The sequence below is a fragment of the Schistocerca gregaria genome, chromosome 2 (genome assembly GCF_023897955.1).
Source record: "Schistocerca gregaria isolate iqSchGreg1 chromosome 2, iqSchGreg1.2, whole genome shotgun sequence".
In the NCBI taxonomy this organism is placed as follows: domain Eukaryota; kingdom Metazoa; phylum Arthropoda; class Insecta; order Orthoptera; family Acrididae; genus Schistocerca; species Schistocerca gregaria.
Window position 1 is genome coordinate 245,395,712 of NC_064921.1, and position 22,465 is coordinate 245,418,176.

The 22,465-nt window shown below is 38.0% G+C and overlaps 1 protein-coding gene across 3 annotated transcripts in view; it reads right to left on the minus strand.

The window, feature by feature from the left end:
• LOC126336778 (uncharacterized) overlaps window positions 1-22,465 on the minus strand; it is a 53,732-nt gene that overhangs the window by 16,829 nt on the left and 14,438 nt on the right. For all 3 annotated transcript variants that reach the window (XM_050000794.1, XM_050000793.1, XM_050000791.1), the window contains 4 exons: window positions 18,460-18,640; window positions 15,159-15,299; window positions 10,673-10,851; window positions 6,779-8,351 (listed from right to left, as the gene is read on the minus strand). In XM_050000794.1, coding sequence (XP_049856751.1) covers window positions 6,779-8,351; window positions 10,673-10,851; window positions 15,159-15,299; window positions 18,460-18,640 — 2,074 coding nt within the window. The remainder of the gene's footprint in view (window positions 1-6,778; window positions 8,352-10,672; window positions 10,852-15,158; window positions 15,300-18,459; window positions 18,641-22,465) is intronic.

Sequence of the window (22,465 nt, forward strand, 5' to 3'; positions counted from 1 at the left end):
GCCCACCCTGCACCATGAGGAAAGTGTAGGGTTTCTTTCCTTCTTTGAGTGTGAGACATTAATCTACGAAAAGGCTGTCTAGCATCTGGAGCTGAGCTAGCTGTTTTTTCAGACTCTGTGGAAACAGCCACTAGACAGACAGAATTGCTGAGAGAACAAGCTGGAAATCAGCCAACCCTCAAGATAATGAAAACTAAATACGTAAAAAACTGGGAAAACCCAAAAATTCAAGTACCTATCACCAAATAAATGAGACATTTCAGAGAAAGAAGCTATTAAAGCAGGATTATTAAAATGCAAACAGTGTACTACTTCACCGATAATGTACTGGGTGGTTATAAATAAAGTGCAGCTACTTACAAAGGTCCAGTGTGGGCTGTAATTATATGGCTGCAAAACTTGGTAAACATTCTAATGCATTAACGTGGAACTAATTTACACTGGAAAAAAATTGGTTCCAACTGTAGTCACACTTTAAATACAAGAAAGACATACAGAAATGTTTCCTTACGTAATGGATTAGGGACGGGACGTGGCCAAAAAAGGTCAAACAAGTGAAAAAGTCATCATTATGATTTTAACATTAACTGCTGCTTCACTTGGTTCAAGAATCATGAAAGAAGGCTGTATACATGGAAGAGGCCTGGAGATACTGGAAGGTTTCAGATAGATTATATTATGGTACGACAGAGATTTAGGAACCAGGTTTTACATTGTAAGACATTTTCAGGGGCAGATGTGGACTCTGACCACAATCTATTGGTTATGAACTGTAGATTAAAACTGAAGAAACTACAAAAATGTGGGAATTTATAGAGATGGGACCTGGATAAACTGACAGAAAAGATGTTGTAGAAAGTTTCAGGGAGAGCATTAGGGAACAATTGACAGGATTGGGGGAAAGAAATACAGTAGAAGAAGAATGGTTAGCTTTGAGGAATGAAATAGTGAAGGATCAAGTAGGTAAAAAGACGAGGGCTAGTAGAAATCCTTGGATAACAGAAGAGGTACTGAATTTAACTGATGAAAGGAGTAAATATAAAAATGCAGCAAATGAGGCAGGCTAAAAGGAATACAAACGTCTCAAAAATAAGATGGACAGGAAGTACAAAATGGCTAAGCAGGGATGGCTAGAGGACAAATGTAAGGAAGCAGAGGCATATCTCCGCATGGGTAAGATAGATACTGCCTACAGGAAAATTAAAGAGAGCTTTGGAGAAAAGAGAACCACTTGTATGAATATCAAGAGCTAAGGACAATATTATGGAAATGGAAGATGATGTAGATGAAGATGAGATGGGAGATATGATACTGCATGAAGAGTTTGACAGAGCACTGAAAGACCTAAGTCGAAACAAGGCCCCGGGAGTAGACAACATTCCATTAGAACTACTGACAGCCTTGGAAGAGCCAGCCCTGACACGACTCTACCATCTGGTGAGCAAGGTGTGTGAACCAGGTGAAATACCATCAGACTTTAAGAAAATATAATAATTCCAATCCCAAAGAAAGGAGGTGATGACAGATGTGAAAATTACCAAACTATCAGTTTAATAAGTCATGGCTGCAAAATACTAATGCGAATTCTTTACAGATGAATGGCAAAACTGGTAGAAGCCGACCTCGTGGAAGATCAGTTTGGATTCCGTAGAAATGTTGGAACATGCGAGGCAGTAATGACCCTTACCTTAGAAGAGAGATTAAGGAAAGGTAAACCCACGTTTCTAGCATTTGTAGACTTAGAGAAAGCTTTTGACAGTGTTGACTGGAATTCTCTTTTTCATATTATAAAGGTGGCAGGGGTAAAATACAGGGAGTGAAAGGCTATTTACAATTTGTACAGAAACCAGGTGGCAGTTATAAGAGTCGAGGGGCATGAAAGGGAAGCAGTGGTTGGGAAGGGAGTGAGACAGGGTTGTAGGCTATCCCCGATGTTATTCAATCTGTATATTGAGCAAGCAGTAAGGAAACAAAAGAAAAATTTGGAGTAGAAATTAAAATCCATGGAGAAGAAATAAAAACTCTGAGGTTTGCTCATGACATTGTAATTCTGTCAGAGGCAGCAAAGGACCTGGAAGAGCAATTGAATGGAGTGGACAGTGTCTTGAGGAGGAGGAATAAACAAACATAAAAAAAAGCAAAACAAGGATAAGGAATCAAGTGATGCTGAGGGAATTAGATTAGGAAATGAGACACTTGAAGTAGTAAAGGAATTTTGTTATTTCGGGAGTAAAATAACTGATGATGATCGAAGTAGAGAGGATATAAAATGTATACTGGCAATGGCAAGGAAAGCGTTTCTGAAGAAGAGAAATGTGTTAACATCGAGTATAGATTTAAGTGTCAGGAAGTCATTTCTGGAAGTATTTGTATGGAGTGTAGCCATATATGGAAGTAAAACATGGATGACAAATAGTTTTGATAAGAAGAGAATAGAAACATTCGAAATGTGGTGCTACTGAAGAATGTTGAAGATTAAATGGAAAGATCACATAACCAATGAGGTGGTGCTGAATAGAAATGGGGAGAAGAGAAATTTGTGGCACAACTTGACTAGAAGAAGGGATTGGTTGGTACGACATGTTCTGAGGCATCAAGGGATCACCAATTTAGTGTTGGATATCAGTGTGGAGGGTAAAAATCGTAGAGGGAGACCAAGAGATGAATACACTAAGCAGGTTGCAGTAGGTACTGGGAGATGAAGAAGCTTGCACAGGATAGAGTAGCATGGATAGCTGCATCAAACCAGTCTCTGGACTGAAGACCACCACCACCACCACCACCACCACCACCACCACAACAACAACAACAACAACACATACACAGTTTATTCAGTATTAGCAGTGGAGACACTGATGAAATGCTGCATCCATAAAATGATGTGATCAACAGCTGCTTGCAACAATTCGGTGGAATCTGAGCAATGTCTTTATTTACACTGGTCTTCAGTTCAGGTAGATACCCAAAATGTCCCTGATAAACATGTCCTTTTAGATATCCCCAGAACCAGAAGTTACATAGATTCAAATCAGGTGATCTTGCAGACCATGCATCTGGAAAACTTCTGGAAATAACACATTCGTAGGAGGTTGCATTAAGCAGATCCTTCACTGGGTGAACAACATGAGGTGTTGCCTCATTTTGCATGAAAGCAGTGGTTTCTACACAATTGCGTTCTTCCAAATCAGGAATCACATGTTGTATAAAGAGATCTGTAGAGCAGGCAGACGTCACAGTACAACTGACAGACACTTTGGGTGTATTCTCTTCACAGAAAAATGGACTCAGAATGAAGGTGCTTGTGAATCCACACTACACAGTCACATAAGATGAGTTCAATGGCTTCTCATGCACAACATGTATTAAACAGTACTCCAAATTCAACAGTTCTGTGTATTCACTGTACACTCTAGTGTAAAATGTGGCTTGTCACTCGACAGAACATTGCCAAGCCACATGTCATCTACTTCGATCCATGCCAGAAACTGAAGAGCTTACTCAGAACATTGCAGCAGGTCACAAGCTTTCAGTTGCAGCACTGTCTGGATCTTGTATGGGTACCAGTGTTAAACAGATTGCAAAACTTTCCGTACTGCAGACCATAGTGTGGACAATTCCTGTGACACTGCATGAACACTACCACTACCCAGAGTATATGCTGCGTGGTCAGTTACAACAACAGCAACCTCGTCAGTAACTTCCACCAGGATAAGATGCCACCCTCTCCCAAATGCCATATCAAGCTCGCCCATGTTTTCAAATTTCATTATCATTTTATTTACACCATTTAATGACATTGGGTCTTTCCTCAGACCTTTCAGTCAGTGATAGGCTCTCAGTGCAGCACTTGTACTGTTCTCTCAAATTATGACTTGTGAAGTTACATGGTGGATGTCATACCATCATACCAACAGTGAACAGTGCCAGATTTGTACCTAGTGGCTATAACTAGAACAAATTTTTTCCAGTGCCAATTGATTCTGCATTAATGCATTAGCATATCTACAAAGTCTTGCTGCCATATGATAAATACAGGCCACCATATTGGACCTCTGTGAGTAGTTGCACTTTTTATTATAATAACTGGTATACAATAAGAAATCAATATCCCTCAATGTTGAACTTAGACACTACTCTATAGTTATTTGCCCAAATGTACTCCATGCAGTAGAATGTTTAACTCTGAATTAAAAAAGTGGTAATGGAAGCACTGGAAATCACAGAAAGAAAAAATACTAAGGAAATTTTGGGTCCAGTTAAAGAGCAGACACAATACAGAAGATCCCATAATGGTGAACTTCTTACACACATTGAGAAAATTACAGAGATGATTTGAAAAAGAAGCACAGGTTTCTATGGCCATATCCAGATGACAGATCCCAACAGACAAACAAAAAGACTGTTCACTTACTTCAGTATATTAAAACTGGGTAACTGATGGTGCAAAGAAACTGGAAGGGACACAGACGAACCCTGAATTACTCCACAAGATATTGAGGAATGACTGGCACTCAAAAAGAAATTGAAAAATTCCAAAGGTTTCCACAAAAAAATCCAAGAAAAACACTGAAAGACATTTAGACAGAAGAAAGACGAGAGAAACATAAGGAAATGATGAGGTAACTGAGGGATACAAGAAAAGAGAAAGAGTTGAAAAAAACATAGTCTTAGCAGATCATAAGTAAAAAGAAACGTTTTAGAGGCTGTTATGAACTGGTATTGTTGCAGTGTGGTGCAATTTTTGCAGAAGGGCAGTATATGCTTCCACTGCAGATCATTTATTCAACTGTGCTTTTGTTACTGAGACTACTTGTATGATTACACCATAATTATGGTAATGGAAATTTATAATTGATAAACTGTGTCCGTGTCATATCTTGTCATTAGCTGGACAGTAATAGGTTGTAGGACACACTAAAGTGAAGTTTACAGTCCCATGAACAATTAGATAATTATACTGAAACACAAACTTACAGTGGGAAAGGACGAGAGGAAAAACTTGTTGTGGCCTCATTTTGGGTATCACTATTTGCTCTATGTGATTTACAAAAACCACAGACATCTCCTAGATGGGAATTTAACCCCCCCCCCCCCCTCTTCTGCACAGAAATCCATTTTGCCACCTTACTTGGTGGAAGTACACTGAATAAACAGAATGGTATTCTTACAGATTTGACAACTTATGTAGAAATCTCATATGGCCTGAGAAAATTTTGGTAGGATTACATACTATGGTAGAGTATTGAAAGTTGTGGGCTATCTCCGATCAAAAGTCAGGAAAGAATAACAAATCAAGGGTCTGATACATTTGTAAAGAGGAATTTGATTTGAATGCAGTCAGTTTAAAATCCTGGTGGTGGAAGAAATTCTCGTCATGTATTTGGCTGGCAAATGAAGAAGTAATGGTACGAAGTGCTAATGCAATGAATTAAATTGCAAACCGCTCTACAGTGTTCCATGGCAAGGATGCACATGTTGATAGTGATCCATCCAAGAGATGGGCTTACCATCCAAGAGATGGGCTTACTAAGTTTGGTGGTATCTGAAAGAAGCAGACTATGCTGGACCATCTCCAGAAATGGTTGTTCAAAACCACCAGTTACACGAAAAAAATAACGACAGACAGTTTTCAAGAATATGAGTGTTTTCGGTCACATTTCTGAAGAATAACATGTACAGTTCAGATATATGTCATGTCTTGCATCTATATTTGCATCTTAGAAGAAAAAAGGAGCTGGCACATATGACAATATGGACATCTACTGCCTCAGAAAATAAAGCAGTCATCAATTCAGAGCTCGACTTGAACACCATAATGCTTCACCTGACATGGTCCCATTGGAGGTGGTATTCTTTGCCTTCTTTCAGACCTGTGGACTCACATGACCAGATATAAGAGAATCTTCAGTTTGAAATGCTATCAGAACGACATTGCAAACTGTTATTTTTCACATACTTTAAGAACTGCCAGAGGTGACATGTAATCTCCTGGGAGTGGGATTAGATCCAAAACCTTTGGCTTTTTGTCTGATATAGAGCCCACCAACTGAGAAGCTACTCCTGTCTGTGGTAATAGCCTTTGTTCCACTAATCTTGTACCATGGGCAGCTACTGAATCTTGAAGCATAGCATCTTTTGTACTTTTAGTTTAATTATTATGTTTCTCGCAAATGTATCCTAAGAGGATATACGGGTAGTGGTGGGCTCAATGGTAAAATGACTTGATCAATTACGCAAGACAAGCAGTCCAGCTACCAGTACAGGTAATAAAGAATGAGGCACAAAAAGACCAGTACGCTGCAACAAGTAATATTTAATGCTTGTGAACACCGGCATACATTTATGTTTGCTGTCTTTTCTTGTTATACCTGATCTACTACATTCTTGATGGCATTCTTTCCAATTGCAAATAATAACATACTGTACATTGTTGCAATTCATTCACATTCTGGATGATTTTTTTTTCACTCCAATAAAGAAACTTCAGTCTTTAATACCATACAATTTAACAGCTACAGCAATATTTTTAAATCTGTAATAATTTTGTCACAAGAAATATGTTATCCATAGTGTGGATACGAAAATGTTTGACCCTAGATCTGGCACAGTTTGCAAGGTTTTCTGAGCAGTGATTGTCATATGCCAAGTTACGCATTCAATGAACTTAACAACATATTCTGTCCAAGATGTCTAGCTATCTATGTTTAATATCATCAATGTCACAAGATGGCAATAATGATCATGGTAACAACAATTAGTTAATTACACTAATTCTTACCTCCATTTATGCTGGGTGCCTGAGTATGAAAATTTTCATCAATAAAGTTCAGAACAGTTTCGTTGCAGTTATTTTCCAAACTATGTATTACTGGTTCTCCTTCAGGAACTATGTAAGACACCTCTGAGTCATCGAGATCAGCGTCACCTAAGCAGTTCAATGGTGAATTTGGATCTGCCAAATCACTATCCTTGTTTGCACTCTCACCGTCAAAAAGAAAAACTTGAATCCTATCTTCTTCAGTTGAACAACTCTGAGGGTCTGCATCATCTATTATATATGACACACTGACTCCATTTGTAGTAGCCAGAGTTTCACATTCTGCATCTGCTTCAGTCAAATCTCTATTGAAATTTGTGTCTATTGTAGCCTCCTTTTTAATCTTCCCAGTCTTGGCTGCCGAGCTAAGCACCGGAGACTTGTCATTCGAGCTTGTATCTGAACCCTGAGATTCAATTAACTGGACCATGTCGAGTGCTTCACTTCTGTCATTACCGTGGACTTTAATCATATGATGCACACAGTCACACTTTGCAAAGCATTTATAGTTACAAATGGGACAGCGATATCTGTTCCATCCGATATGCACAGCCACATGTCTTCTCAAGTTTGGCAACTTGTTGAACTTCTTTTGACAAGGCAAACACTGTAGTCGCTTTAAATTTATGAGAGAATGCATTTTTCTCTCCATTATTGGAGAAAAATGTTCCACAGAAGAACTTCTTTGAGCCCTGTGTTTGATGTTTTCATGATATTCACTATTTTCATTAGTTTCAGATGCACTACCTTCCTTATCACTTACTTCATCCACTGTAGCTCTCTTCTTCTTCAGAGCACAATTTTGTGGCAGTTCTTTATCAATGCTGGCAAGTCGCCTTTTGGATCTGAGAGTGGACCTTGCTGTGGCAATCCTCTTATGTGTCTCTCCAGGAGAATTAGCAGTATTTCCTTGGGATGCTTCAGAAGGATTAGTTTCTAGCTTGTCAGTGGCGGTAATTTGACTCTCAGCTGCATCTAGCCTAGAAACATATTGCCTCTTTTTTGAGAAATCTGTATCATTTTCATCATCAACTTCTGCTTCGGATAGCAAGGACTCTGTTTCGTCTTTCACTAGTGGTGAAATGTTTGGAATACTTTCTGGAGACACAGACCTACTGAAGTTATTGCTCTGTTGCTGAGAAGAGGAAGGAATATTTGAACCAAATTTACAGTAGTCTCTTCGAATCTGGATTTCTATGCGTTTACCGAGGACTTCTTTCTTAGGGGCATCAGACCAATTGCTGCCACTCGAGTGACGAGCTCTTTGAACATTCTCAGAAACTGGAACAACCTCTGCTTTACTCTCATTCTCTCTGTTGGATGTCACAGGTTTCGTTGCATCAGTATTACCACTTTTTGGTGCAGATTTCTCAGAAGATGCTTGTGTCATATTTGGCACTTTGATTTTCCTGGCAGCTATGCGTTTCTGACAAATCTGGGAATGAGATGTCAGTGCTGCACGACGTTCAAACCTCCGGCCACAGCCACCACACCTTTGTAGCTCTTGATCATCCTCAAAGTTGTCCATCCACTCCTGACAAAAAAAAAAAAAAATACATAAATTAGTCCTCTAATGCCTGAACAAACATAAGTATGAGAAAGAAGAAATCATGCGATGAATCGCTTTGCTGAATGTAAATAATTTGGAAGGAGGAGTACCTCCAGCAATGAATCTTCTACAAGTGTTGAAAAGATACTGCCTTCATAAAACTGTCAGTTTTTTGTTTTGATAAAATATTGGTTTTGATTATTTTGAAATAGTTTTGCTTTCATTAAAGTGTATAGGTAGCCTGTCATTTGTATGTTACCTGGATCATAATTGTGCTCTCTCATTATATGGGGAATGCATTAGTTGTTTCACAACTGTAAAATGTGTGTTAAATAAGAAAGATGAGCATCATCTCGTATCAACACAGGCCATCAAAAATATTATACAAAAAGGGGAATAAACTCCCAGGCCACGGATGCCATTGAATACTGCAATGAACAGATCTCGAAATGCTGTACTTCAATAATAAATTTAGAAATATACAAGATAGCAGTTCTGACAGGATATGTTCTAAGCTTCATTAAACAGTTAGAGGGAATATTAACAAGGCAGTAGAAATATGTTACATATAGGATACCCTCTTGCATTTTCGCACTTTATGTGTGTGCACATAATAGGCAACAAAATACTCTTGTCAGGGACTTTTTTTATTATCTAATAAAAACTACTGATATAATGAAAACTGATAAATGGGAAGCAGAAATGTTTGACTCAGTTTCATACATCATTATCAATGTCTGCAGCTGTCATTCATAATTTAAATAATGAAACACTGCATCAGTTACATATTTTTTCATGCTCAGCACAGTGTTTTGAGAATTTTTTCTCAATATCAAGTGCAAATATTTACATAAGTATTTTGTGTGGTGTTTGCATGTGTGTTGCTCTGCATCTTTTGAACTGTAGTCTTCTTTCTGAGGTAATCTGGCAATGTGCTTCCTCAGTTATGTAGAAACCTCCCCCCCCCCCCCCCCCCCTCCAACACACACACACACACACACACACACACACACACACACACACACACACACACACACACACACAAGAACTATCACCCACATTGTTTTCTTGTGTAACATCACAAAAGATACCTACATAAACATCACACATAACAATGAGAATAAATCCTTGAAACACGTTTTGCTCAGCATGAGAATATACATAATTTACGCTGTGCTTAAATCAAAAACATTTGAGCAATGCAAACTGAATTAAGGTGTCAACTAGCATTACAAGCGGCCAAAAGACGAAAAACACTACATATGGTTCGACAGAGGTGAGTCGATGACTGCAACAACCACAAAACTGCACATGAGTTGCAGAGACAGTTTGGAAATGGCTGTGATTGGTCATGATATCTTTATTCATACAAACCTACTCCTATCAGCCACCAAGCACAGTAGAGTTTGGCAGCATCAGGAGACAGGGCACGAATTGTTCCAACTTTTACAAGTTTACCGGTTTAAATCCACTAAGTAGAGCCCCCTGGTGTAAAGAAACTTAACCACATAATGTTTGTAAACACTACTTGATGGCCAACATCATGCCAGTGCCATTTTACGTCAGTTTTGTTTCCACAAACATTTTTTCGTGAAGTGTAAATTGAGGGAAAATTATAAATATGTTGATGCAAAATTGGGTGTGAATTAACATTGTGGTCATAGGAAATTTGATGGAAGTGATAAAAAATGTTGTAAACGGTGTGAAAACATTAATACTGTGAATGTAAAAGTGGGGTTATACTATAACTGAAAAGTGGTTGTGTGTGGAGATTTCAGGCAGTCCTTGACTTACTGATGTCCAGCTTTGATTTGATCCCCACAGTATCATTCCCAAAAAGAATAGATGGAAGTATTGCAACAGCAGCTGAAGATTTATTGTCTGCCATGAATAAATATGTGCTCCATAATAAATGGTTTATCTGATGATGATGGTCAAATGACAGCCATAAACCCATCTGTTGTGTTTATCTACGAGAAGGGAGAACTTTGTTTAACATAGAGGAATAGCTATAATGAAGTCAAAAATGCACTGCAAACAGTATTGCAAAAATTCTCCAGCCATCAAAAAAGCAAACACCAAATACTATGCACGACAAATTCAAAATTTACCGAACCACGAAAGGGCAATTTGGCATGTTATTAGGCTTGAAACAAATAAACTTAGTAACAAAAATGATAATTTTCTCTCAGATGACGGGTAGCAATAAGACAGATGCTATGTTAATCAAATCATTGGCTACAAAAGTCAATGAATACTTTCAAAGTAATTTAAAATCTGCTACTTTTAAATCATAACTAAGTTACCTTATTTTCTTGGTCAATTCGGTTCTGCTCTTTCCGAGCAGCTTCTTGCTCAGTAGGTGGAACTTTATCAGTGGTGCTGCTATCACTGCAGAGTTTCTCCACACCAATTTCTCTCTTGAAAGCTTTACTCTGTATCTGAGGTCGCAGTTTCCGTACTTGAGCTGTTGTTTTGCGATGAACTGCATGGAATATTTTCAGTTGTAAGCATAATCATTAAATATATTCATGCATTAAAAATATTCATGCATTAACTATCTTTCTAGGTTCAGCCAAATATACTCATTCATTTACAGTATTACATTTTTAAATCCATTTATTCTGCATAGCAAGGAAACTTGTGAACTCTTGTGAGATATTTAACCACTTAATTTAATGACTGCCTAATGAGAATAGGCTCACAATATCAGTATCTATACTTTCATCTCTTCACGCTATAATCAGTGCCTATACTCCCATCTCTTCACACTATAGAGCAAAAATATTTTGCCTGTTATTTGTAAGTTTAAGATTTAGCACTTATATTGAATTGTTTCAATAAACTCAGCCTGTATACTCTCGTCTCTTTACACCATAGGCCAAAAATACACAGAAGAGTCAAAGAAACTGGTACACCTGCCTAATATAGTGCAGGATCCCCACAAGCACGCAGAAGGGCCACAACATGACGTGGCATTGACTTGACAAATGTCTGAAGTAGTGTTTGAGGAAAGTGACACTATGAATCTTGCAGTGCTGTCCATAAATCTGTAAGAGCATGAGGGGTGGAGATCTCTTCTGCAGAGAATGTTGCAAGGCATCCCATATATGCTCAATAATGTTCATGTCTGGGGAGTTTGATGGCCAGTGGAAGTGTTTAAATTCAGAAGAGTGTTCCTGGACCCACTCTGTAGCAATTCTGGATGTGTGGGGTGTTGCATTGTCCCACTGGAATTGCCCAAGTTCGTCAGAATGCACAATGGATATTAATGGATGCAGGACGCTTACTTAGGTACATGTCACCAGTCGGAGTCTCATCTAGACATATCAGGGGTTCCATATCACTCCAACTGCACATACCCCACACCATTACAAAGCCTCCACCAACTTGAACAGTCCAACAGTCCCCTGCTAACGTGCAGGGTCCATGGATTCATGAGGTTGTCTCCATACCTGTACACATCCACATCTATCCGCTTTTGATACAATTTGAAACGAGACCTGTCTGACCAGGCAACATGTTTTCAGTCATCAGCAGTCCAATGTTGGTGTTAACAGGCCCAGGTGAAGCGTAAATCTGTGTGCTGTACAGTCATCAAGGGTATACGAGTGGGCCTCTGACTCCGAAAGCCCATATCGACAATATTTCGTTGAATGGTTCGCATGTTGACACTTAATAAAATTTGCAACAACTTCCAGAAGTGTTGCACTTTTGTCACACTGACCGATTCTCTTCAGCCATCATTGGCCCCTTTCTTGCAGGATCTTTTTTGCAGCCACACCTATGTCGGAAATTTGATGTTTGGCCGGTTTCCTGATATTCACAGCATACTTGTGATATGGCTATTTCCCATCGCTTGTGTGCCGACTATAACACCATGTTCAAGATTTAACACTTACTTTCAACTATTTCAATGAACTGTCGCAAATCATTCTCATAGTCAGGGTGTTTGGAATTTCCCATTGCAAACTTGTAGGACTTGCCGAGGGGAATGCGTCCATAATATTTTGTGTAACGTGTCCACCTCTGCTGAGTGAAAGAGAAAAGTCTCACTATTGCTCGTTCCAGTATACAATAGGATAGACAGGGTGATGTGTACTACATCAAATGGTCAGCTGATGTCACTTAACAACCGCCTTACTGAGAGACTTCTGGAGAGGGGAGGAGGGAGAGGGAGAGGGAGAGAGGGAGAGGGGGAGGAGAGAGAGAGAGAGAGAGAGAGAGAGAGAGAGAGAGAGAGGGAGAGAGAGAGAGAGAGAGAGAGAGGGAGAGAGAGAGAGAGAGAGAGAGAGGGAGAGAGAGAGAGAGAGAGGGGGGGGGGGGGGGGAGAGTGTGTACCAGAAGATGTTTCGTAAGTTTAATGTTTCTAACAACATTGGTGGTCGCCACATTATGCCACTGTTGTAATGCATCATTACTATTCTGTACATACACTATGCTGGGTACTTTTTCATTTTGGAATAATGTTAACATGTGATGTTCAAGTGTTAAGACAAACAAATGTGCTTAAGTAATAAACTGACGTTTCCTTTCGAACTGTTACCTCATAATTAGAGTGCGTCATACCGAATTCAATTCCTCAAGCAGAAGCGGATGAGTTAAACATCTGAATTGAAAACATCGTAGAATGGAAATGCTACATTTTCAGTCATGGGTTCCTATTCATGTGTACTCAACCTCCTCTACAAGTCCTAGATGTTCATACCAGGAATTTCCAAACACCCTGCACAGAGCTTTCTGGTCTCTTTCTATCTGAGTACTGAAGAGAGAAGAGAACATGAAATCTACAAGAAATAGTACTACTCTGCAAACAGAATGATATATGACAATTTGCCACAGATTCTAGGTCTGCTGCACCAGTAAACTCTAAGGAAATTCTAAGAGGTTTTTCCTTTTAGTTGACGCTACCACTTAAACACACTTCAATGAACATAGAATACAAAATGAAACTGCACCAGGTTCCAATAAGCTTTTGTATTAGTGAATGAAATAGAACAAGAAAGATCAAATTGTCTGCACCATTGGCACAGTTGGCCATGTAAGAAGTAATTAATACTGAGGTTCAGAGTCAAGTTGCACATGTTTGCCCATACCTAATGAATATCCATGCAAAACAGACTTTCGTCATGAATCACACACATCTAAAATGAAAAATAAGTTTTGAGGGCATGAGGTAAATCCAAGCAATACAAATATGATCATTTGCACAACATCCACTAAAGATTTTCTGTCCCAAATGTTTGTTTCATAATAATGTCACAATTGTAAGTTCAATTCTGTTAGAGTTCTATTTGCCAATGACTTCACAGAAAATAACTGACATCTCATCTTAAAAGGTTATTTTGAGGTGTAGAAGCTCTGGTATGGTTAATGAATCAAATTCCACCAGATGACTGGCAGTGTTGTCCTCTCAATACTAGTAATCAAATTATATATTTCCCAATTTACAGGCACTTGCAGTATGGTAGTTTAGGGGCATTGATACTGCCCTTCCATGAAGCCAGCAGCTGGCAGAATTTGTTATGTGCACTAGCTCAGTCTAAAAGAAAAGAAAAAAAAAAGGGTCTTTAAATTGTGGCAGCTGACTGACATAAATCATTCAGCAGGTATTTTTCCTCCTGCTTCAGGAGCCATGTCCTCCACAGTTCTTAATAACTAACTGCCATACATTCATGTTGTCTCCTTGTGTGTCCACAAGTCCACAGGCATAAGACTGGTATTGGTCCTGAAGACCTGAGCTTTCTAAGACGACCTGTAACTCATTAGCATGTGTTCATCATTACATTAGTTGCCGCGTATAGCAGAAATCACCTTAGGAAACTGTTATAATTCTATTCACTAATATAATGTCATCTGATGTTGACTGCCTTGCAGTATGCCATAGTGCATTGTATTACACACATAGAATCATGAACGGCTTGTACTTTGTTGTTTTTCTGTGAAAATCAAAATGGACTCTTAAGTTCTTAGATCTGCTTGGATCAAACATGGACTTCACAGTCTTATTAATAGTCAAGCATATATCCTTGATGATGCCACATAGAACACTGTCTTATGTTCAATTTTTAGTTTGCAAAAATTGCTCCAATGGGAAAATTTTGAACAGTTTCACAGATATATATATCCTCCCATCTTTTTTAAAACAGCGTTTATGAACACTAAAATCTTGGGCCTTGTTCCTGCACAAACAATCACACAAAGGTTGCGAGTGTGGTTGGAAATCTCACTTCTGTACTAACCGTGTGTCAGGGAGATTTTTTTTTTTGCTTCATATTCTATACTGCATTTTTGTTGCATGTTCTTTCTTCAGAATATTCTTAAAAATGAAAAATAAAAAATAGAATTAGAAAAGGTTCTTCACAGTATATCTACTTCCATAGTTCCTACTTCCATAGTCTTTACCCACATCCCATCAATTCTCCCTTCCTCTCCCCTGCCGCAAACACTTTGCATTTGTCTACTTATATAGCCTTCCAATTGTGAATTCCATTCCAAACTAATAGGCATGTATCTGTACCACTTTTCTTTTCTATTTGTATCCCTTACATGTCCCCCTAACATCCTCCCCCTCATTATTGTATTAGGGAACAGCTGAATGCTTTATGTGAGGTACTTGTAGCAATTTAGTCAGAGGTTACCAGTTTAAAAAAAAAAAATGCTATTGAATTTGAATGGTATAATAGGTATAAACTCTGTTTTATATACAGCATTCATTAGTCAAAAATTGTATGTATTGTTTTTAAGGAACTTTACATGCTTTTTCCCAATGAATAATCAAATTTTTCTTACCCTTGTACAGATGTCGATAGACACTCCAATTGTTGCTGAAAGTGTTCTTGCAACATGGGCATGGATAACATAATCTGTATGCAGTATGCAAGGACTTCATGTGGTGTCCAAGTGTTTTTCGGGTAGAAAATCTTGAGCCACCTGTAAGATACATTATATGTGTAAATTACATGTGCTGGTTTAGCTCTGGAAATCAAATGCTTGTGGATAGATTGAGTCTGTTGTTATACATCTTCTCCCAAATATGTTACGTATGTTGCAATTATTTTAAAACGAGGCTAGTGAATGATTTTATACATACAACACATCAACAGTAATAATGGACATGGAGCAACATCTAAGCATCTTGTATATTTGTTATAAAGTATTTTATAAAATACAACAAAAAGCACAGTGTCAAGTCTTTTACAGTCAGGAACTGAACATTTGGAATATTTAGACTGAAATGTCCCGACTTTGGAATTATATTAAAACTATGTGGATATTTCTTTCTTAACTTGTGCCTATTTTGCAAGGTTCAGATTTCTGCCTATTTTAGTCCAAATATCCCCAAATGCAATAAGGGAGCTATTCAAGGTGGTGTCAGTCCAGGGAAAATCATAAGCTTGTTACTGTAGAAATAAATTCCATAATGAGAATGAAAATGAAGTTTCGGCATATGTATCAAAGGGCACCACCTGACATTAAGAGGTCAAAAGAATGGCAAAATGAAGCAAAGTGAAGATCTTTAGGGAAAGAAATAGCTTGGGTGAAGAAAGTTGAGAAAAAGAATCAATCCCAGCATTTTTAAACAAACCATTATGGTATTGATTTTAAAAGGATTTTGGAAAACTGCATAAAATCTAGTTGGAATGATCAAATGGCGATGTGGTTCTTTTAAAACTGGAGCCCAGTGCCTTAACCAAGGCATCATTTTTCTCAGTGTAACCTGCATCCCCAGTCAAGACTGTTAAAACAGACTCGTGTGATACTTCTCAAGAACAAATTTTTGCCAGCATATTTGGCTGTCGAGGAGAGGAGAGGAGAGGAGAGGAGATGCTCTGACGCTCTTAATCACAAAACTTTCCACTAATGCCTGCAGCTCATGTGTGTTATCAGCAGTACAAAGAATTCCACTAATACCAGCCATCTGTTTTATAATTTTACAGTTTTCTTGGTTGAATTTTTCTTTTGATACAATTAACCTCTTGATATGTGATCAGACAATGATTACTTCATAGTATGATAAAAGTCAACAACATTACCTACTGAAAGTTGCTAGAAGCAGACTGAATGAAAAGTTCACTACCCAAAATATGACAATAAGGCTGAGAAGTTTATTAAGAAATTCAGATGCTTTATTCACTGTACGAAGTTCAGTAACACATCTCTGTGTCTGAATCTTTCAAATCTACAGTATTTTCTGTTAATTTTTGTTTCAAGTTGATAAAAATGATTCTTGCCTGCTGCAACAAGTCTAAAAATACTTAATCTGTCTCAGGCAAGAGAAGTCTATCTCAACCATGTAACTATTTTCTCTATCAGAGAATACGCCGATTCTGCAGCCTTTTACTCAATTCTCTTTCATAGATTAAAAGCACCTTGTAGCTCAGGAATCCCACTGACTATACAAACATACATACATTCTACTAAGTCAGTATTTGAGGAATTCAACTTATGGAAACCACATATAATCATAGACAAGATCAAAGTTCTGTATTATAATTACAGAGAGAAATTGTCAATGTTTGTCATTGGTAGAAAGTAGAAAAAGTGTTAAGTAATTCTGATAACTGAACTAAAAAAAATGACAGTTTAGTTTTTTTTACAGTGCAATTCACCCTGTCCTATTTCTTAGGTGACACAGTAAACAAATTGTCTAAATACATTAGTACAATACAGTCTTTAACTTTCAGTTATGATAATCACACCATGAACGAATGCCAGAAAAAAAAGCTCACTATGAGAACATTAGTTCAAAAAGTTACAGAGAAGTGAAAAAGAACCAAAAATATTTTCTTACTAGGATACAGCATCTGTGATATCTCCAAGCAGTTGATTCCATGTCATATGGTATAATGTGGAATATTAATCTTTTAATTGTTTACAATGAAAAAGAGACAAATCAGTTTTAGGTCATTCTTGTAAAGTCAATGTTCCTCTTTCTGTCACGCCTTAATCCTCACGGATTTTGCCCGTCACTGAGGGATATGCAGATATTTTAATACCAAAATAAGTGTCAACAGAACTAGAAAATGGATCTGCAGGTGTGGGTACAATCAAGGACACATGTTGCAAAAGGCTTCAGTAAATGACTTATTGTAGCATAGCAACATGTGAACTTTTTCTTATTTTGAAGTTCTTAGGATTACATTGTTTTTTGTCCCTCTCCAACTGACATTCACACATAAATCATTCTTTCTTTAATTTCTTGAAGACTAGATTAACACAAATGGTATTCTGCTGTGGAATGCAGTCTCTGCGGGACCCATTTTGCTTCACATGGAACAAAACTGATATTTGTATGATAATGGGCACTCCATGATGGAATACAAATGCTGAAAAGAGAAGGGGAGTAACTCGTCATAGAATTACGGCATCGAGGGGCCAATAGTCTTGTTTATGTGCCTATATGCCTATCAACAGCTCAACATTTCAACTTTATGGTAAGTTGTGTCTTTATTCCTTTCAATATTTGAAACTGATAATTCCAAAGTTTATTGCCACAGGAATGTCAGTGTCTGTATATAAACACTGGATTACGAGCAGAGAAATCAACAATATCGACGTATCACTCTCTTGTGAATTGTGACTTATCAGCCATCTTTGGAACCATCACTTGTAACTTGTTCCGGAATGTCATTCATCATAGTGATACACATTTGGTTTTTTAAGAAGCTATAGAATTATGTCATTAAGAAAACATGGCATTATCTCATTACATCCTCTGACATGCAATCAAAATCTAATTTATAGTGGCATATGTTTGTTTCAGTTGACATCTGTCTCTAACATTCATCATCAAGATATGTGTTTCCATTGATACTCTGAATCTACAGAATGTGGGTTCCACAGTAAAAAAAAAACTGTGTGAGACTGCCCAGTGTCAGTCCACTTAGGACGGTTGCAAATATAAAAAATTAAAATTACTCTCTGTCGATGTGTAGTAATGTCACCTAGGGATTTATTAATATTTACACATTTTAGTCATGTACTTCCTCATTACCAAAGATAAATCACTTGAAATTTAGCTTACCAATTTCAATAATATGAACCATATGGTAACCACAAGATAACAAAAGATTTCGTAACAAATACTTACACTGAGAGCAAACATGAGTGTCTTTTGTTTCAGGTGTGCTATTAGTTGGACTTAAAACAGCAGTTGTTTCTTTGCTAGGAGATGCTGCTGGCCCATTACAGGATCCCTTTATCTGCACAATCCTCCCCTCTTCATCCAAAACAGCTTCAGTTTCACGCACCATGTGCTGCAGTTCAATTACCTGCAAAGACAGATATAAAATAAACCATAATAGTATACATAATATTTTACCAAAAGAAAAAGTTTCTCAGGAAAACTGTAACAATGGAAGGCAGACCGGCTCTTATCTTTGTCTCCTCCCTTCCTCACAATAGTTCTGTCCCTTTCAACTTGGGTTCTGAGTGACCTTCCCTTCCTTATCCCCCTGTCCTCCCTGAGAAAAGAACTTTTTGTTTCAAAACTTAAAATAATTGTTTCCACTTTTAAATGTATCTATCTGTAGTCATCAGAACTTTGTCTCCTTGTACAAATACTGAACAGCCACTTTTGTCTCTGTAAAAATACAGTAAAATTTGGTAGTCACCATTTTACCAGGGAAAATGTATGTTTGAGTGTTACACTTTCAAATGCAAATTTGCAGCTAATGTACAATTTAAACAACTTCTAATAGGTAAAATAATTCTGCTTCTTAGTTAATGCAACTCCTTCATAAATTGTGCAAATTAATAGCACACAGGAGCAATTAATTCCTGTAGCACATAGTTTTCTCAGTTGTCTGGAGGATGAAGTTTAGAACTGGCTTTAAATGAATCTGACCTGGCAATCAACAATAGTGTTTTGTGATATTATAACACACACAGGCAGTTTGTAAATACAGTTCATCCCATACATCATGGTTAAAAATTAACCTGTCTTTTATAGATGATGATTCTTAACTCATATTTATACAACAATGTAAGTCATGACAGACATGCTATTTATTGATGCTCTACATTTTCACATATTTCACCAGAACTACTGTAACTACTTAAAATAATCAAATGACATTTATCAATGAAGAACAAAGGATAATTTCTCTTACTTAGTGAACATAGTTATGGTTACATATAAGGTTTAATTTTAATTTTTATTTTTAGATGACCAGTTTCAATCTTCTACGGAGAACATCATCAGTTCAATATTCCTGATGACAATCTCTTTAGAAGATCGGAACCAATCATCTAAAACAAAAAAATTAACAACTTATATGTGAGCATAACTATGTTTACTAAATAAGTTATAACTCATTGCTGTTTTCCTGGAACAATGGTCCAAGCACAACCTTTTTTTCACATGGTTAACACAGGAGTAGTTCCTATTAGTATCAGTATGATTATTTTAACTATAGTCCATTTTATTGTTAATACAACGGAAAATCCAGGATGGAATGTAACAGGATTAGGGAAGGAAAGTTGCCACTCATTATATAGCGGAGATGCTGAGTTGCAGGTAGTCACAACAAAAAGATTCTCACAATTACAGTTTTCGGCCATTAAGGCCTTTGTTAACAATGCACACACACACACACACACACACACACACACACACACACACACACACACACACACACACACACACACGTGCACACGTAACTACGGTCTCAGACAACTGAAACCACCACACGAGTGTAGTCCTTGACAAATGCCTTAATGGCTGAAAGGTATAATTGTAAAAATATTTTTGTTGTGCCTATCTGCGACTCAGCATCTCCGCTATATGGTGAGTAGTAGCTTTCCTTTTCTAATATTGTTATTATTAATATATTATAAAGAGTAGCCTGCAGTGGCTGCTTCTGCATGTTATTAGACGATTTGTTTCATTCCACAGCCGTGACGGCTTTCCATCATGACGGAATGAATGAATGTGGAATTGTCTATACTAAACATATGCTTGGAGTTTTCCTATTTTCAACAACATACTACACATTTGAAATTTAATGGCCCCCCTCTCTCTAAATGTCCTGTAATTTTTAATGTTAACTCATTAGTGTGTCGACTGCTTGGATGTCATTCTCCATCCTACTTGGGACTAATCTTCCATCTCAACATATCTATTATAAATCCAACATTCCCAACAATCAACAAAAATAATCTATTTGTGAAAATATAAGTAATTGAATATAATAGAGGGAAACATTCCACGTGGGAAAAATATATCTAAAAACAAAGATGATCTGACTTACCAAACGAAAGGGCAGGCAGGTTGATAGATACACAAACATACACACAAAATTCAAGCTTTCGCAACCAATGGTTGCTTCATCAGGAAAGAGGGAAGGAGAGGGAAATACGAAAGGATGTGGGTTTTAAGGGAGAGGGTAAAGAGTCATTCCAATCCCGGGAGTGGAAAGACTTACCTTAGGGGGGAAAAAAAGGACACGTATACGCTCGCGCACACACACATATCCATCCGCACATACACAGACACAAGCAGAAATTTGTAAAGGCAAAGAGTTTGGGCAGAGATGTCAGTCGAGACGGGAGTACAGAGGCAAAGATGTTGTTGAATGACAGGTGAGGTATGAGCAGCGGCAACTTGAAATTAGCGGAGGTTGAGGCCTGGCGGGTAATGAGAAGAGAGGATATACTGAAGGACACTTTCCCATCTCCGGAGTTCTGGCAGGTTGGTGTTAGTGGGAAGTATCCAGATAACCCAGACGGTGTAACACTGTTCCAAGATGTGCTGGCTGTGCACCAAGGCATGTTTAGCCACAGAGTAATCCTCATTACCAACAAACACTGTCTGTCTGTGTCCATTCATGTGAATGGACAGTTTGTTGCTGGTCATTCCCACATAGAAAGCTGCACAGTGTAGGCAGGTCAGTTGGTAAATCACGTGGGTGCTTTCACACGTGGCTATGCCTCGGGTTACAGGACTTGAGTAGGTGGTGGTGGGAGGGTGCATGGGACAGGATTTACACTGGGATGGATCTTTTTTTTTTAAATCTGCCACTCAAACAGTGGCAGGAGAACACACATATGAAAACGTATTACAGTTTGGAAGCTTTTGGAACCTGTGGCCCCTCCTCCTACCCAGAGAAAGAGCCACTGGCTTCAAAAGCTTGCAAACTAATACATTTTCAATAATTAGTTTTAGAAGCTCTAATTTCTCTACATCCTAAAAATTATTCACTTTACCATTTCTTTGTTATCTTATCACTTACCCCATTAATTTGTCTCACCTTGTGGTAAAAATATTACAAACATGATACACTGTTACTCATTATGCAGAGAAGGAGATGAGTCACAGACAGGTGCAATAAAGAGACTACTAAACATTTGAGCTTTTGGCCAAAAGCTCTTCTTCTTAAGTAGAAAGCACACACACATTCATACAAGAGCAGCTCTCAGACACGTGAACATTGTCTCTGACAGCTGTAGCTGTGAGGCAGGCAGTTTTTGGTTGCATCTGGAGATTAGTCTTGTAGTCGATACAAAGCTCTGATTATATTATGTGCCCGTCCTTCACTAAGTTTCACCCAAACAATCTTGAATGCTGTTTCAATATTTACCTTGATGAATTTGTGTTTCTTGACTAATGCAACAAATGCACCACTTCCACCTACGATTAGCCTATCCTTATGATATACACGTTAGATTTTCCCCAAAAATCTTACCACTATCAATTTCAGGTTTTACCCAGCTTTCTATACCTAGCACCGTGTGACCATCATTGCTTTTTAGGATACCTTCAAGCTCTGGCACTTTGTTGCATATGATTCGGCAGTTAATCATGATGATTGAAGTACTATCACCAGTAGGAAACATTTCTAAGAATCTTATACTGATACTTCTAGTCCACTATCTGAACAAGACTGAAATATTCCTAATGTAAAAAACTCTTGTGTACGCACCACATGCAGTCAGCTATTTGGGTTGCAGCTTCTGGTGTGTAGGGCACACCTGAGCATTTAGGGGATCCTGAAATTCTCAGCCCTGTGGTCCAAGTCCACAAAGTCACCGTGTTATTTGCCACAGAACATTCAAAGTCTCAGGTTCAGTCCTTCCACTTGGCTCAGAACCAGGAG